Source organism: Haliotis cracherodii, unplaced genomic scaffold (genome assembly GCF_022045235.1).
Source record: "Haliotis cracherodii isolate W230 unplaced genomic scaffold, xgHalCrac1.p SCAF_1, whole genome shotgun sequence".
NCBI classification, from domain to species: domain Eukaryota; kingdom Metazoa; phylum Mollusca; class Gastropoda; order Lepetellida; family Haliotidae; genus Haliotis; species Haliotis cracherodii.
In genome coordinates this window covers 33,304,120-33,321,821 of record NW_027266264.1, presented here as the reverse complement: position 1 = coordinate 33,321,821, position 17,702 = coordinate 33,304,120, and the positions used below count along the sequence as shown (strand labels likewise).

General features: G+C 38.5%; 1 protein-coding gene across 1 annotated transcript in view; it reads right to left on the bottom strand.

Annotated features, from left to right (window-relative positions):
- Positions 1-17,702, bottom strand: part of LOC139463683 (solute carrier family 12 member 8-like) — a 30,459-nt gene that overhangs the window by 11,454 nt on the left and 1,303 nt on the right. Inside the window, exons 2-4 of the mRNA XM_071244943.1 lie at positions 5,160-5,300; positions 4,008-4,199; positions 277-394 (exon numbers count right to left, since the gene is read on the bottom strand). Of these exons, the coding sequence (XP_071101044.1) occupies positions 277-394; positions 4,008-4,199; positions 5,160-5,300 (451 nt within the window). The remainder of the gene's footprint in view (positions 1-276; positions 395-4,007; positions 4,200-5,159; positions 5,301-17,702) is intronic.

Genomic DNA, 17,702 nt, shown 5'->3' with positions numbered 1-17,702 from the left:
GCTTATACTGCAGAATAAGACAGATTCATGAAATTTCATATCTAATACTATAATTATAAATTGTATGACAATTTTTAGCAACTCTGCAAATATGCTTAGTCTTCATTTGATAAATGTGGTTCCAAATCTGTCTACAAAACAAGCTGGGCTTACTCAGGTGCAACATCTTATTAGCCACGCCATAGATTGAACTCCTCTACCCATGTTACAATACAGACAATGGTTCACATGGGATCAGTCACACCACCATCTACGAGGCAGCTAATCTAGACTCACACAGCAGAAGTAAAACAATCCCGAAAGCGATGCCCCGAGCAATCCAGGGGTTGGACTGACCGATCAGCTCCATGATAGACTCGCCAAAACCCATCACACTGAGAGAACAGCTGACAGACTGCAAGAGACACAATCTCATTAAACATAGTTAATAACCTCTCATCTCAGATGAAATGGGGTTTAACGTCACATCCAAGATTACTGCACTTACATCGCGATATGCATGCATGCATGTGTGTGTGCGTGTGTATGGGCGTGCGTGCGTGCGTGTGTCTGCTCGTACTAGTCCAGTCCGCCAAGACAACCAGTCCTTGTTTTATCCCATTAATTCAGAGTGCCAGACAGGGTAACAAGTATCATCTTTTAACATCTTTTGGTATGACACAAAAACATAATTCATATAAATTATCCTACCTAAACATAAGTGCAAATTTTGTTTCCTCTTCAAGTCCTTTCAGTTATTATAAATAATTTTAGTGACATAATCCTATTGTTCTCTCAGTTAATCCACTTTTAGAAATATTCCAACAATATCACAGCAGGGGACACCAGAAATGGTATTATGATGGTTGCTTTCTTGGTCTACAATCAACACATGTAGTCGATCACAAACCGAACAAGACCCATGAGCCTTACAACCCTCCCTGGTGGAGTGAGTGAGTGAGTGAGTGAGTGAGTTTTGTTTAACACTGCTTTGAACAGCATTCACTTGTAGGGTGGGGTGAAATGGGGTTTAACATCACGTTCAACTTTATTGCACTTATACAACGACATGCATGTGTGTGCGTGTGTGCATGCGCGCGCATGTGCATTATTATTTTATTTATGTGTGTGTGTGTGTGTGTATGTGTGTGCGTGCGTGCCTGCGTGTGCGTTTGCATTATTGTGTGTGTGTGTTTGTGTGTCTGCTTGTACTAGGCAGAATGAATGCCATTGTCACTGGTTTACCATGGAGCAGTTTAATGGGGATGCCCCAATCAGACAGAGTAAACTGTCAATGACACGTCGACCATTCCTTTCTTATGAAGTTATAAAGGGGTAAGAAAGGTACCTCGGATGTTGTCTGGTATAAACTAATGAATGTTTTCTGAATAAATACCTACGTATCTCTTCATGGTTCAAAATAAACAAATTCTGCTCGCCCTAGAAGAGAAAATTCTGGAAACTACTCATGCTGTTTCCTTGTGGAAGACCACTTTTACCACTTCAGATCATTTTTACGGACTAGTAATAAACAGAATATTCCTACTTAGACACAGAAAATACAAATATCGGGAGTTACAGAGGGCTGTGTAAACCTAGCACCCAGCCACCAACCCATCCAATACAATTCTCCCAGCAACCTCTCTGTCAACGTTACCCATAATACCATGTGTTCACCTACCTACACAAACAGGCAGATATCTCACGTTGATGATAAGGAGAGGGTAGCAAAATAGATTATCTCATTTTATTAACACAACACCAGCATTTATCAGTAAAAATGACAAATGTCTCTATTGATTAAAACTTCATAGTTTACATAAGTCCACTTGCTCTTACTGGAATCAATAGATAAAAGCTTTGATGGACACGCTCGTACATTTGAACATTACATAATACATGCTCAGGGCCAGGCCTTGTTATAGTGACACACAGACGTAACAAAAGCTGTATTTCTTATCTGTTAGGGTCCTGACTGTTTGTGTTTTTGTTTCTTGTCTCTCATTCTATCGCACTGACCATCATTTCCAGTGAGTTTACAGACTCAAAAAATACAGGTCCTCTTTAAGTTAGAATTGAAATGAAAAGTGTTAAGGCCTGAAATGAGTGAGTTTTATACTGGTTTTTGAAAAAACAAAACATATCAGGCAGACAAAATACTTCAGTGTTTGTACAAAAATTCTATCACAAAATTCAAGGCTTTTTAAAGGCTCCTCCCCTCAAATCAGGGTCATGCGTTACTTTCCCCACGCCAACTGGCCAACAGTATGTCACACTAACATGATCCAAGACCACCTTCCATTTGCACATGAAATCTTGGTATGTCTTTGGCCTTTCCATTCACATTGTAGAAGATTTAACAGATTTCAAACTTTGAAACAAAATATATATTTTTAGTACAGTGATTCCTCAAAATAGCACCGCCATCAGGGTCCAAGAGCCTGACCCCACATTCTTGGAATAAGCTAGGAAATATTTACATGAGATGGGGATTTGATGTGAAAATTCCCTTTCTTAGGGTTTTTCAAGGAAGATTCTAAACTCATGGACTTTGCAAAACAGACTTTCCAGTCATCTAAGGCACTGTAATTTGCTGTGCAGAGTCAGCATCATAAGGACTAGTGGGACTAAAAATGTTAATTTCTACCGCTGCAAATCCACATCAAACACAGAGCTAGGTCCAGTAATATTTACAGTGAGTGAGTTGTGTTTAACGCCGCTTTTAACAGTATTCCAGTTACATCATGGCGTGTCAGCTTAATGTGGGAGGAAAGCCTGATGTGATGCAGGTCTCAGACGTTTACTACTTCGGAGAAACCCACGAGCTCGGGTATGGTGCTGACAAAACTAGAAACATAATTGGGGAGAATCAGGATTCGAACCCACAATCATAGGTTTCTTGCGTGCCCAAGGGATGCAACTCTGCACAGCAAATTGCGGTGCCTTAGACAACTTGGCCACCCGTGCCCCCAGTAATATTTACAGAAGAGGTTGGTGATAATCTAGGTATAAAACGTATTAAACATAAAGTTATTTATCCAAATTAATCTTTGATTTGAAGATAACATTTATTCTCATATATTACAGACAAAATGAATAGAATAATCATGAAACAGTCCACAAGTTATCAGTCAGAGTGTGGCCCACTGTGACTTGCCCAAGGATGGACAATTACCAACCACACTGCCACATGACGTTGTAGCTAATCTGTATACTATCATAAACAATCATGGCGTCAGACTATTGGAATGGCTCTGTCGGCACTTGTGATTGACTGAGCGCCTCACAAATCAACTGATGATATTTGGCTTGATGATGTCCCTAGAATATTTTTAGGACAACACATTTACAAACACTACGGCAAAGTACAATGTTTATACAGTATTCTGATACTCTAATCATCCTTGCATGTGCCAGTATCACCCACTGCACATGCAATCATTCCATAGTAATTAAAAGTCAATGTTGGCCGAATCTAACACCAAGGTCGAATGATGTCACGCAACTGACAGTGATATATTCCATTGTTGATGACGTGTTTCTAGGTCAGTGTCATACTAATCTCACTGTGTGGTTCGTATGAATAACAAATACCATGTTTTGGGGGTTGGTGAAGGGCTATTAATTTGCTATCCATTTTAGCTAACATAACAGTAACATTATTTTCCAGTTTTCAGGGCATCAACATTTGCAGAAGCCCTCAGTCTGTTCAACTGTTGGGCAGTAAACGGCAGACCTTGGACTTCTGCAAATGTTGCTCTGAAAAGTAGCATTACCCTCATAAGATCCCTTTGAGGACTGAGACCTGGTTCTTGGGGTCTTGTCAAATTAGTGTGAGTATGCAGAGTGTCTCTAAGGAAGAAAAGTGTTTCTCTCAGGTATGATAGTAATACTGATTCCCATCAAGCAAAAATAAGGTCATGTTTGGGTGGTGTGAATGGTATCAGAATATTCGGCTGGTGTGAATGGCATCAGGACTCTTAAGACTTCATCTTTCGTATCCTCAGTGACGATGGTAAACATTTTACCTGAGCAAAGCAGTAGATAATGCCAACGCTGCCGCCGATGCGTCCACCCAGGACATGGGAGATGAGGAAGTACACGCCGCCACTCTCCATACGACATCGCTCACACACCCCTATAGCACTGAGAGCCACGATCAACACAATAGACACCGACAGCAGCACTGTCACGATCGATAGTCCGATTCCAGCATTACCCTGCAATAAACAATCATTCACTTAAAAAGAGTCTTATACTTCAATCCATGTTACATGAAATAAGATATCATTACACAGCGATAGAAACTAAACAGTTGTAGTCTACTAGTCCTCATAATGATAATATATAGCAAAACCCTAAAAAATATTTACTAATATTTGGAAATCTTTTATATTTCTTTCTTCTCACTGAGCCTGTAAACTAATTAACGAGCTGAAAAAAAAACACCTTCAAAGAAGATCACTACAGTAATACAGAAAGCCTTTTAGCGTTAGCAATTGGCACTACTCCTATAGTAGTCAAGATCACATACCTTGAGTACCCCTCTGACAAGTGTAAATTGGCACGGCTCCCATGGCCGAAAGCTATGAATACACAATGCCATTTAGAAAGTGGTCAAATGTAACAAATATTATATTTGGGATAATAGAGGGGTACTCAAAGTGCATGATCTTGACTACCAGTTGTCGGACTTTCATTTTTGTGGAAGCCTCGGTGGCTGAGTGGGTTCGATCGCTGACTTTGTGTGCTGGCGATTAGGTGCGTCACTCTGGCAAGTGTGGGTTCGAATCCCCGACGGGACTCAACCCCCCAAAAATATGAGAATCTGTACTTTACTAAGAAAGTGTTATGCCAAATATAACATTTGTTACATTTGAACAATTTCTAAATGGCACTGTGTATCAATATCATTCCGTTGAGATACTTTGCAGTTAACTTTACAACATAACTTTGTTATAAGTTTAAGAATAGAAACTGCAATAACACTACAATATAGACATCCAAATTCATCACAATAATTTTATAATGACGTCAAAGAAACAAAAAAAGATTATGTCATAAAAAATCTACTGCTAGAAAAGGCAACTAACTATAACATCAAAGTGAACCTTCTCAAAGACCATGGGATTTAATAGAAAGTCTAAAGTGAGGAATCGGTGTCTGACTGGTGAACTTACCACAATCCATCCCATACGGAGGAAGATGACCACGCTGAGGATGTTGATAAGGCAGGATGTAAACACACCATCCCAAGTCCCGAACAGCACAGGCTCCGAGATGAAGAAGTTGGACTTCCACCATGGCTGTTGGGACAGGTTCTGAAAGACGAATGCAAAAAATGTGTCAAATTTGTGTATATACACATATAATTTATAATAATCATATGCTTCTTTGTTGCAGAAATTCTGCAGTATTTTCAGGAATGTAATACACTTCCTCAGTAAACCTTGACCATAGGTTTAATAGTTTGAACAATGGAAACTACATTTCGTAATGTAAAAAATAAAAATACATATGATAAAGATACTGTGTTCCACTGAAAAACTATTTCTAGATCTTACTTTTTTGTTAACTATCTTTTCAAGTATATCTGATTGCAGCATAAAATCTGAGTTCTTAGGTTATCATCTTTAAATTGAATATTTTTTGGTATTTTTTTATATATTGGTCTAATAGACTTCCACTCTTCTGTTGGCCATATTTATCTGTCTCCCTCATCCTTGCTTATTGATGGAAATGAGACTAGAGGACAGGCAACTACTTTCGTCCAATGGGTGGTCACTATTTTGGTGACCTGGAGTACTGTTGAATGTTGATAAAGTACTGTAAAGTATACAAGATTATAGAGGCGTGAAACTCATGTGCTTCATGAAACTTGTGGGGGCGGTCGGGTAGCCTAGTGGTAAAGCGTTCGCTCGTCACGCTGAAGACCCGGGTTCTATTTACGACATGGGTACAATGTGAGAAGCCCATTTCTGGTGTCCCCCGCCATGATATTGCTGGAATACTGCTAAAAGCGGCGTAAAACCATACTCACTCACACATGAAACTTTTGCACTTCAGCATGACAGGCCTTAATAAAAAACATTTGACTACACGAACCACACAGTGTATGTGAAATCGTGCAATCTGCTTTAAATGCGAATGGTGGAGTTTGTGCGATCTGCAGTGTATAGATCATGGAACACGAGTATTTGCCTGTGTCCTAATATAGTTAGAAAACTTGTACCAGTATTTTATGTATATATGTGCTGCTTTGCCTTGTGCTTTGTTCTCGTCACAGTATGTTTACCAGAATATCTCGATATATGTACTGGACACTTGTCCTCTATCTATTACATCTCCATAAGCTAAAAAGGAAGAGAATTTATGGATGTCAACTTCTTTTTTATGAAGAACACAATGTTTTGGAGTACATGCTTACTCCTTCATCAGGTTAGTCTTTCTCTTAGTTATATACTCCGAAACGTTGTGTTCCTCATAATAAAGAAGTTGACATCCATAAATTCTCTTCCCTATGTGTATCATTTCTAAATGTCTTTCAAAGAGCCTTTAAGCCAATACAACATAATCTGACCTTACATTTTACCTAATATCCATAGAGTTGTGACCCTACATCTGACCAAGCTCTGCTGTTCTTTAGTCTTCATTATACAGCTGGAATATCACTGAGTGTGGCATTAAACAACGCCAAAAATAATCTATTCTTGGAGCAATATGACTATGGAAGTCACTATGATGGTTCATTAACGGCATGACATGTTCTTCAATATTTCTGCATGGCAACAGAAGACCTAGGTCCATGCCTGCCTGCGAATGATCAATTATGGCCGGTGGATTAATGAATAGTCACACCTGTGGTGTTCATCACCTGTCTCACCTGTCAATCACAAATGTCTAATGAGAATGATGATAGGTAGTGCTGCATTATCCTCTCTGCATGTACACCTGGCCATACAATCCAAGCCATCATTTTGCCTTGCTGAGCTCACTAAACACTGTGTGAAGCGAGGTAGTATCTCTATTATATTGGCATGCCTACTAAACACTGTGTGCAGCCAGCTCTATTTATTATGTAAAACTCTATGCTGGTTGGACCAAACTATTCTTCCTACAGGCAGTGAGACCTGGGTCCACTTGCACAAAGCGATCTTAGCGCTAAGATGATCATAACTCCCATACTTTAGCATAGGCTTCCAATAGTCATAGCGCTAAGATCGTTTTGTGCAAGTGGGCCCTGGGTTGCAGTTTTACATTTTCCTGGTGAGACCTGGGGTGCAGTTTTACTTTTTCCTGGTGAGACCTGGAGTGCAGTTTTACTTTTTCCTTGTGAGACGTGGGGTGCAGTTTTACTTCTTCCTAGTGAGAGCTGGGGTGCAGTTTTACTTTTTCCTGGTGAGACGTGGGGTGTAGTTTTACTTTTTCCTAGTGAGAGCTGGGGTGCAGTTTTACCCCCACCTGGTGAGAACTGGGGTGCAGTTTTATTTTTTCCTGGTGAGACCTGGGGTGCAGTTTTACTTTTTCCTGGTGAGACCTGGGGTGCAGTTTTATTTTTTCCTGGTGAGACCTGGGGTGCAGTTTTACTTTTTCCTGGTGAGACCTGGGGTGCAGTTTTATTTTTTCCTAGTGAGACCTGGGGTGCAGTTTTATTTTTCCTAGTGAGATGTAGGGTGCAGTTTTACTTCCTGCAGTGTCACTATCATATTATCAACTACATTCCTGCATTACATGCACTATCACTATCATATTATCAACTACATTCCTGCACTATCACTATCATATTATCAACTACATTCCTGCACTGTCACTATCATATTATCAACTACATTCCTGCACTATCACTATCATATTATCAACTACATTCCTGCACTGTCACTATCATATTATCAACTACATTCCTGCACTAACACTATCACAGAGAGAGAGAGAGAGAGAGAGAGAGAGAGAGAGAGAGAGAGAGAGAGAGAGAGAGAGAGAGAGGTGGGGGCAAGTGTGGCCCAGTCGTCTAACGCGGCGTGATTCGCTGTGCAGAGTTGCGTCCCTTGGGAACATCATACCTGTGCTCGTGGGTTTCACCGAAGTGGTAACCGTCAAGGACCTGCATCACTTCAGGCTTTCCTCCCACATTAAGCTGACACGCCGCGATATAACTAAAATACTGTTAAAAGCGGCATTAAACCCAACTCACTCACTCAATATACTGGGCACTATTTTCAAGTAGCTGTTTGCATCCTCCTCCTCCTCAGTTTTAGCATAGCTTGTGAATCAATCTATTTATAATTTAATTCTGAGCAGATAATGGATACAAATTTAAATATCGCCAACAAACCAGCGAGGCGACAAACAGACACAGGAATTTACAAACACTAACAGCTGTTAAATCTGTCTTATATGTCCATTTCATGAATTATGTATCACCCATGGATCACTGTAATGACAGATGCTGAAATCTCTCTCCATAATCAATTATTTATTTCGCATCAGCTCATGCTAATTTTGCAAATGAAAAAATAAAACGCATGTTTTTAACAACCTTCAATTGTTCAAAAGTGAGACAAATGTTATTCCATATTTGTTAGTAATCCTGATCTCTAAGTGTTGAATGTCTTTAAACATGTTAAAAATATACTAAAAATATATTTGTTATTAACAAAAACACAATGATGACACAAAATCTTTTGGTACAAAAATAACGACGGGTAGATAATTACAATGATTTTCTCTGTGTATTGCCTTATACATCAGTTGATTGACAGATCAATAACATCTGTTCACCTGAACTGGTGCTATTGACTTGTGTATCATGTGCAGGCAAGTAGGATGAGGATCTGACCCAAGGACAACAAAATTACCCCTCCTCTGTTGAAAGTGGGCCAAACAGGAAACGGGGCAGGACACTTCGGAGCTTAACTACGAGGGAGCAAGTTGGGTTTAACACCGCTCCCAACAACTATAATCCAGTTACATGACAACATGTTAGCTTAATGTGATAGGAAAGCTCAAAGTGATGCAGGTCTCAGATGTGTATCACTTCAGTGAAACCCACGAGCCCTGGTTTAGTGCCGACAAACCTAGAAACATAGATGGCGTGAACCCAAATGCCTAACTACGAAGGATGGAGAGTACACCTTAATGGTTTGCATGTATTAAGTACAATACGGACAGAAGCCTGGACATACAGCACCTATTCCCATATCCCCCTTCCACTTTGTGGCAGGGGATAATAACTGAGAACGTAAACAACATTCAGATTTTGCTTCATAGCAGGGTTTAAGAGAGCAGCCTGTTTTCTTCATGGCGGGGTATAAGGGATTAATTCTCCTGCTCAGAAGTTTATTTCCTTTCCAGGCAGGATACATCTCAACATTAGGACACTGAGGTAACATAATGAATACTAAAACAGTAACTTACAACAGGTCAATGAATAAATGAACACAACAGAATAACTATCACCATATGTCCCCTTGGAAGTGACTGCATGAATAACAGGGATAGAAACTAACATATTCAGTCCACTAGCCCTTATAATAACATATAGCAAAACCCTTAAAAATGGCAAATTTCTACTTGTCATTATGAAACCTTAACTATTGGGCAGTTTGGCAAGGACTACAGGCCTAGTGCCAATTTCAACGCTGGTATAATACTGGCACATAGTGAGTGAGTGAGTTGGCTTTAACGCCGCTTTTAACAGCACATGGGACATACATTTGGCCAACTACATTAATACTTGAGAGGATCTGTTAGTATGATTAGCATGTGAGGCAATGATTAACTCTACAACAAAACCTCGAGCTTTGTGATTATTAATACCAATATCAATTTCCTTATTGATTCTGGCACTCTGTGGTTGCCTTATTACTGTCAATTCAGCAGTATCCCCATTGTACAATTACACTATGTGTTAAAAAAAATATATTAACAAACCAATATGAATCCATAAATGTATCACCCTCAAACTGTTAATGTTCTGTGGAAGACTCGCAATTTCCATCTCACATCTGCAGTCATTTTCACAATTTCAAATGTGTACGACTGTAAGGCAACACTTTCTTAATTTTATGTTTCATAGATTTATCCCAGGTATTCCACAAAGTCAGTCGAAATGAATTAAAATTATTGTGAATTACATGTTTTTTATGTGAAAATTATTCTCCTGTGGAGTTAAAACAGCAGGTGGCTTCTTGAATCACTGATCACTGATGTATGTTAAACATATTTCGTTGACTGGCGGGCCATTGAAATGAAAAACAAGAGTTTGCCACTAACGTGGCTATATCCCCGACCCCTGTTGCAGAATTTATGACATAATTAAATCTAAACAAACCCTAACCTTTTTTTAACCGAGGTGGAACTTGTCATGGAAATTGTAAAAAAAAGAAGAGTTTGGAACCTAAGTCCATCATGTTGCCATGGAAATGTAAAAAATAAAAATTTCTAAAACTTCTAAATAGCAAAAGGCACCAGTTCAGCATGTACCTGACAGACCTGCACAGTTTGATGAAAAAATATTGAACTGTTTCTGAGTTATGCTCCGGAAACGAACTCTACCCTCACAGAACCTAAGTCAATCTTGTTGCCATGGAAACGTAAAAAATAAAAATTTCTAAAACTTCTAAATAGCAAAAGGCACCAGTTCAGCATGTACCTGACAGACCTGCACAGTTTGATGAAAAAATATTGAACTGTTTCTGAGTTATGCTCCGGAAACGAACTCTACCCTCACAGAACCTAAGTCAATCTTGTTGCCATGGAAACGTAAAAAATAAAAATTTCTAAAACTTCTAAATAGCAAAAGGCACCAGTTCAGCGTGTACCTGACAGACCTGCACAGTTTGATGAAAAAATATTGAACGTTTTTGAGTTATGCTCGGGAAACGAAACGTGACGGACGGACGGACGGACGGACAGACGGGGCCCGTTTCTACATCCCCCGCCAACTTTGTTGGGCGGGGGATAATAAGAAATGTGTGGCCTCAACAAACATATAATGTTCAACATAGGCTATGGACCACACCTTTGATGAAAGAATAAACCTTAGGAAATGTTGAGTAGTGTATGTTGCTTTATAGAAACAATGATTAACAGTGGTGGACTGAACGTCCTGAAACACTTAGCACAAGGCAGGTGCCACCGTTTGCAATGGTATCAATTCAAGCTGTATGTTCCATGCATATATATTAGCAGAGACGCCATTGATTGTTCCATATCATAGAGATGAGTTGACTTAATTCGACAGCATCGACAACCAAATTAACACAAACACTTTATAAGCAGTCAGAAACAATTAGAAGCTCTGATGAACATGAACTGCTTTACCATACTTTTGTGTCCAGTGGTAACTGGTTAGGTAGGTTTTCATGTTTTGACTCACAAATTACTCACATTGCAGTGAAGCATAAATAAGTCCCACCCTTTTTGTGATCAATCCTCGCCAGTAGGTGAACACAAAATTAAATAAAATGAAGATTTTTTATGTGATGTTAATTCTGCTTGTCTCTTTTTTTAACCTATTGCAACCTACTGCAGCAGTCTAAATTTCATTTCAGCTTGTATTCAGCACAAAAATGATCATTTTTTCATTTAATTTTTTTAATTTTCATTTTATTAGGGTTCTCAATAATCCAGTCATATCATGTTATATTGTGTCCTATTATGATCAATACCCTGGACTCAGGCGTTTCCATAGCGTAGTTAAGGAAATTATGTCATTATCACGGAATAGAGATAACTAAATAGAGATTAGGTACTCTGGGTAATCTGGCATGTGTCTGTTCAACCATTTATTTTGGAGACCTGCGTAACTGTACCGGTATTTCACATGTCTGTAAATATATCAACCTACAATTGCTATTGAATGATTTACCTAGAATGTATATCAGTTCAGATTTTGCGTATCAATCCAATATTTGTTATTATTTGCAGTGTTTGTTGACTTGGTTCAACTAAACAAATCGCGAGTTAGGCCACGCCAAAACGTATCACTGACCTTTGTTGGCTTGTCAATATGTCCGAAAGTTTATCAAACGAAATCATTTGAAAACTCTATAAAAATGATATATTTTTACACAGATTTATGCATGCATGTCAATAATTCTAGAAAATTAAGTTAGATGTAACGAAATTATTGTAATAGTCTTACGGGATCACTATGCATGGAGTTTTTTGTTTACCGCCGTTGCCATGATCGTACAAGTTTCATCCAATTGATGATGTTATGATTCAGAATGTTTTTGTTTATATTAATTACTTCGAAAATTGCTAATTTTTAGAAATTAAGGAACTTGAGTGTTTTCCCTTCGTCAGCAAACAATAAATTATGATCGAATGTGAAAAATGATAACATTATAAAGAAAATATCGGACTGCATGCCACTCAACGTGAAGCGCCAAAAGTCAACAATGGCCGTTTCTGGTAGTTGTGTGCCGCAAAGTTTGGCTGAAACTTTTTAAACTCGCGATATTTTCTTTTTGAGGTAAATACACTACTGAAAGTTTTGATATTGAGCAAGCTGAGCATTTATGCATGCCATACGTAATTTCAATGTAACACAAAGCTTTCTTGGTAAATAGATATGGCGAGTTTTGTTTGTGGGTGTCCTTATGCTATTCGCCTGTCGAACTGGTTTGACAGTAGTAACACGGGTAGTGACAGACTCTGTCGAACTGGTTTCGACAGTAGCGCTGAGAGCTTTAAATAGGCAAGCTAGTAACAGGGTTAGAAAAAATTATTTTCATTAAAACGATCTGCTCCACAGCCTACTAAAATGGTACAGTAAACTATGGTTATAACAAACTCAAAGGGGCCACTAATTTTAGTTTGTTATAACCGTATATATATAACAGATGGCCGGGACCCAAAACATAACTTCGTCATATCCGTCAGTTCATCATAAGGGTGTTCGTGATAAACGTAGTTTACTGTATAATTGTTAGTCCACAAGAAATATCACTAGTCCTTCATGATTTCACTAGTCCGATATCAGAAACTTGGGGCCTATGTCTGCCATTTTGAATTGATTATAGACGTCCAATGTCATGTACACAATGTATCTATGTGTACAAGTCTTATAAAACAAATATAATCAGGCTTGTCTTCATTGTAGATTTTTTGTGTTAATTTAATCTGGTCAAAGCATTTTTACCATGTTACTCACATAAATATTTTGGTTGATTACAATTAGTTGAAATTAAAATTAATTTGTTGCACATGATCCAAACTAAAGTTATATTATCATAGGAATTAGAGGATTATTATCATCATTATAGGAATGAGAAGTAATTCTTAGTAAGTGCAAGTATGTTTCAAACTCTTTTTATGTACAATGCATTTGATGTTCAGATTAAAAAAATATGCTGACAGCACAATTGTAATCTGCCACATGTTGTCAGTGACTGTTTCCACAGCTACACTGGCCCTGTAGGCAGTAGGCCTACTTTAGGACCGAGATGTCCTGACGCGAAGTGTGTCGGATATAGAGGTGTAGCAGTCAGCTTATCACCTACATGTATCACGATGCACGGGTCCTGATGCACGGGTTTCTATAAGTATCCTCATTAGGTGTGCAGTTGCTCAGTGGCTGCAACAATGCGCATGCGACCTTAAATTCCAACTCATCATTATTTATCACTCATCCTGCTCATCAAAAGCTAACTGATATTCAGGTTCACTGCCATACATTCTGTTCAATATGATGTATCAGCATGCACCATTTACTGATCCATGTCTAAATCATTACATAACGTGCACTGTTCAATAGTGTAGAATGTACAGTCCCAACAAAGTGCAAATCGTAAGAAGTACGAGAGTATCACAAACAACATAATAAGAATTGGTGTCACAACATTATACCAACATTATACCAACATTATAACCAACATTATACCAGCCCAACATTATAACCAACATTAATCAACATAATAATCAACATTATACCAATATTATACCAACATTATACACATCATACGAACACTATACGAACACTATGCCAACATTATACCAACATTATACCAAACATTACACCCTACATTATACCAACATTATACCCAACATTATACCAACATTATACCCAACATTATACCAACATTATAACCAACATTATAACCAACATTAAACACTTTGAATGTAGTCCTGTTTCTGTGTCAACAGTTAAACTTACAAACTTAATCTAATATCATTAACTCATTAATCCACTATCATTTCACTTCTCTAAGTTATATCAAAACTTTTTATTATTTTCTGTGTACCTACCTACCAAGATTCCAGGAATGCAACCTTTAAGGCAGTAGCATATCAAGAGGGCCAAAAGGTATTACATCTTTGACACCTGGTGTAATCATCCTGACTGACAGACAGACAGACACCTTCATCAGTTAGTGTCTGCTACTTATGACTCATCTCTGTGGCCTACACTAAGCCTCCTGTATGGCCAGCCTCCAACAGGAGGCCATGGTGGCACGGCACAATGAGCAATTTCATGGAACATTCTGAAGACTCTATTCCTGCTTATCAATATGCCTGCATCAGACTTGCCTGAAAACTAATTACAGTGAAAGGGTTTGGCAAACTCATTTGGTGCATGACTGCAGACCAAATTATTACAGAAAATACAATGGTATATAACACAATATCTTACCATACCACAGCACAGTAGTGTTAGGAATCAGGCAGGAGTCTTTGATTATATTCAACAGAATATCCCTCAAGAATAGAGCACAAAATCTCTGAATGGGAATTGTTTTACCAGAGCAGAAACTATTTAGAAACGCATATAAAACGACCTGACCATGCATACACTGAGACTTAATCTTTACTCAAAACATATAAAATGCAGATTGAATGCATGCACAGTCAGAGAGAAATGTGAAGATTAGCAACCTGCAGCGGAACCATATACTTTTATTGTTATCATCATTCAACAATATATCACGTGTCTAGCCACAGGTCGGGGTGGTCCTGTTGGTACCCGGGTCCTTCTCAGGACCCACCCCACCTGAGTACAGTCAAGTCTCGTTAATCCGACACTCGTTAATCCGACACTCGGCTTTATCCGACACAAATGATGGGAACCGATTGATTCAGCGCTATTTAGTCCCGTTAATCCGACATTCTCGCACTCCGACTCCGACACCCCTAATTTGCAACGAATTACCGAAATCACTCATTAATCAGTCTCGTTAATCCGACACAGTGGTCAGCTTACTCCGTGGTCATCTGCCCACGAATACACAACCCCGTGTTTTGACACGCACTGGCTGCAGAGATTAACTTTAACAATTAACACTAGATGCCGGGATCATAAAGAATTTCAAGCTTTATTATAAGAAACAAATGAAATCACACCTCGACAATGTTGATGCTGAAGAACCACCAGCCCTAGACGTCAAGCGAACAGGGGACTTTGAGAAATGTGCCTTCAAAATGTGAGAAACAGAAAACACTGACAGACTATTTTAAGTAGATGAAGCAAGTTGTTAAGACAGTAGCACTTGCATTTACACGAGGAAACACACGGTTATTATCTATCGTGAAGATGTCCGATTTTTTATCACAAATCACTTAATTTCGTTAATCCGACATACTCGTTAATCCGACACAATCATGTGCAACCAACGATGTCGGATTAACGAGACTTGACTGTACCAGAGTTACCTGTCCCAGCCCTTGTATTTGCAATATTATTGATCCAATTCTAAATAATTTGAGAAAACAATTTTAACAAGCTATTATTTTTCATTCCAGTTGTTGAGTGGAAATATACATGACTACAGGTAGAATGAAATGATGAATAACTGTCAGTGGCTGATATGGAAAATTACACCTAGTCAAACATATGTATGGCCAGACTTACTCCTGTTTACTATGCACACTCTTGATGGAAAAGAAATTGGTAGAAATAACATTACCAATATTGCCACCATGGTTATGTTCAAGATTGGCCTGATTCTGTGAACTTGTTTAAATGTCACCATTGCTATTTGAAACAAAAGCTTCACTTTCACTTTATTGAAGTTTCAGGGAGACATCCAAAATGTGAGAACGGGTACGATTGATGACGGATGATAGAAAACCACGATGGAACACCACGATGTTAGATACATACATCACGCATGCCACATAATAATGCTTATCAAATTACACATTCATACATGAACAAATTGCTAAGTAATGGGCTGAAAGCATATTTCAATATCCTGATAACTGGTTGCATGTTTTGTGAATTGATTACAGCATTACCTAGAAAACACTCACCCACTGCATCTGGCAAAGCTTACAGTGGCCATGTCTGTGTGGGTGACCTGGGATGGGGAGGGACAACCTACATGCCCTGCATCCTGTAGAAGTTACTTATTGTTGGCTATGGATTTAATACAACATAATAACTGCCATTTGAAACAATGGCATTCAGTTTAACAACCGTTTGGTGAAAATAAGAGTTAAAACATTCTTAATAAAACTGACATTACGCTATGAGTTTCGATTAAAACAGCTTGGAGCAGTACTCAGTTATATCTCAACATGTCAGCTTGATGTGAGAGCACAGTGGGATGGTCTTAGCATTTACCACTAGATGAAACACAGAAGCATAACAACCCTAGAAACATAATCAGGGCGAACCAAGATTCAATTTGTTTGTTTGTTTGTTGTTAAACGCCGCACTCAGCAATATTCCAGCTATATCCCACTTGCAAGTAAGATGGGTTTTATGCTGCTTTAAACAGCATCCAAGTTATATGACGCATGTCAGCTTGATGTGGGAGGAAAGCCTGACGTGATGCAGGCCTCAGATGTTTACCACTTTGGAGAATCACCCGAGGCATGGGCCTGGTGCTGACAAACCTTGAAACAAAATTGGGGCTAACCGTGGATTTGAACCCATGATTAGAGATTTTTGCATGCACAGTGAATTGTGGTGCCTTAGACAACTAAAAACAAAAATTTAGCTTCTATCGCTGTAGCAGCTAGTTGGATATTATCAGATACTTTATGATTAGGTCCCATGAATATGATAATTGCTACTCTGGGCAATTTCCACCAATACATTTTTTACATATTTTCCTTCCTACTATTCTATTATTCCTAATGAATATATATCACCACAATTTTAACTCAAATTTTTAATATGTAGGCCTGTATTTCAGAATTTGTTTGGCAGTGTTTGTATTGTGAAGCAGGTTTTCTATGTTCACCTGATGCCAAATATTGTATTCAAATTGACAACAGATTTTATCTGATATTTCTGTTCTCAAGAAACACAATCAATGTTTGGACAGGCGATGTCAGGTTTTCTTAACTCAATCCTAAGTTTCCAGTCTAACAAGGAAAACCCCATTTGTATCAACAATTAAGGTTAGAATTAAACGAAAGCTTTACTTAACCAGGTAAAGATAAAATGCCCTTGTAATGTTACAACAATGGGGAAATTGGTGTACAGGGATTTGTACTAGCCCTGGGCTAGTGTTAAGTTCAAACCCTGTTAAATAACCATGATGCATCAGGCATACTTTGTATTATATTTGCTGTTGGTTATACCAGTGGTCACTCTGGAACCCACTTTTAATGCTGGGACCCACGAAATGTCTTCCTGGGGAATGTATAACTGTAATATCAACTCAACTGTGATATCCTCAACAATTAGAAATATGTTGTTTCATTATATTAAATTAAAAAACTACTGTCAATATTTAAAAATAAACAATTAGTACCATATCAGACTGCCA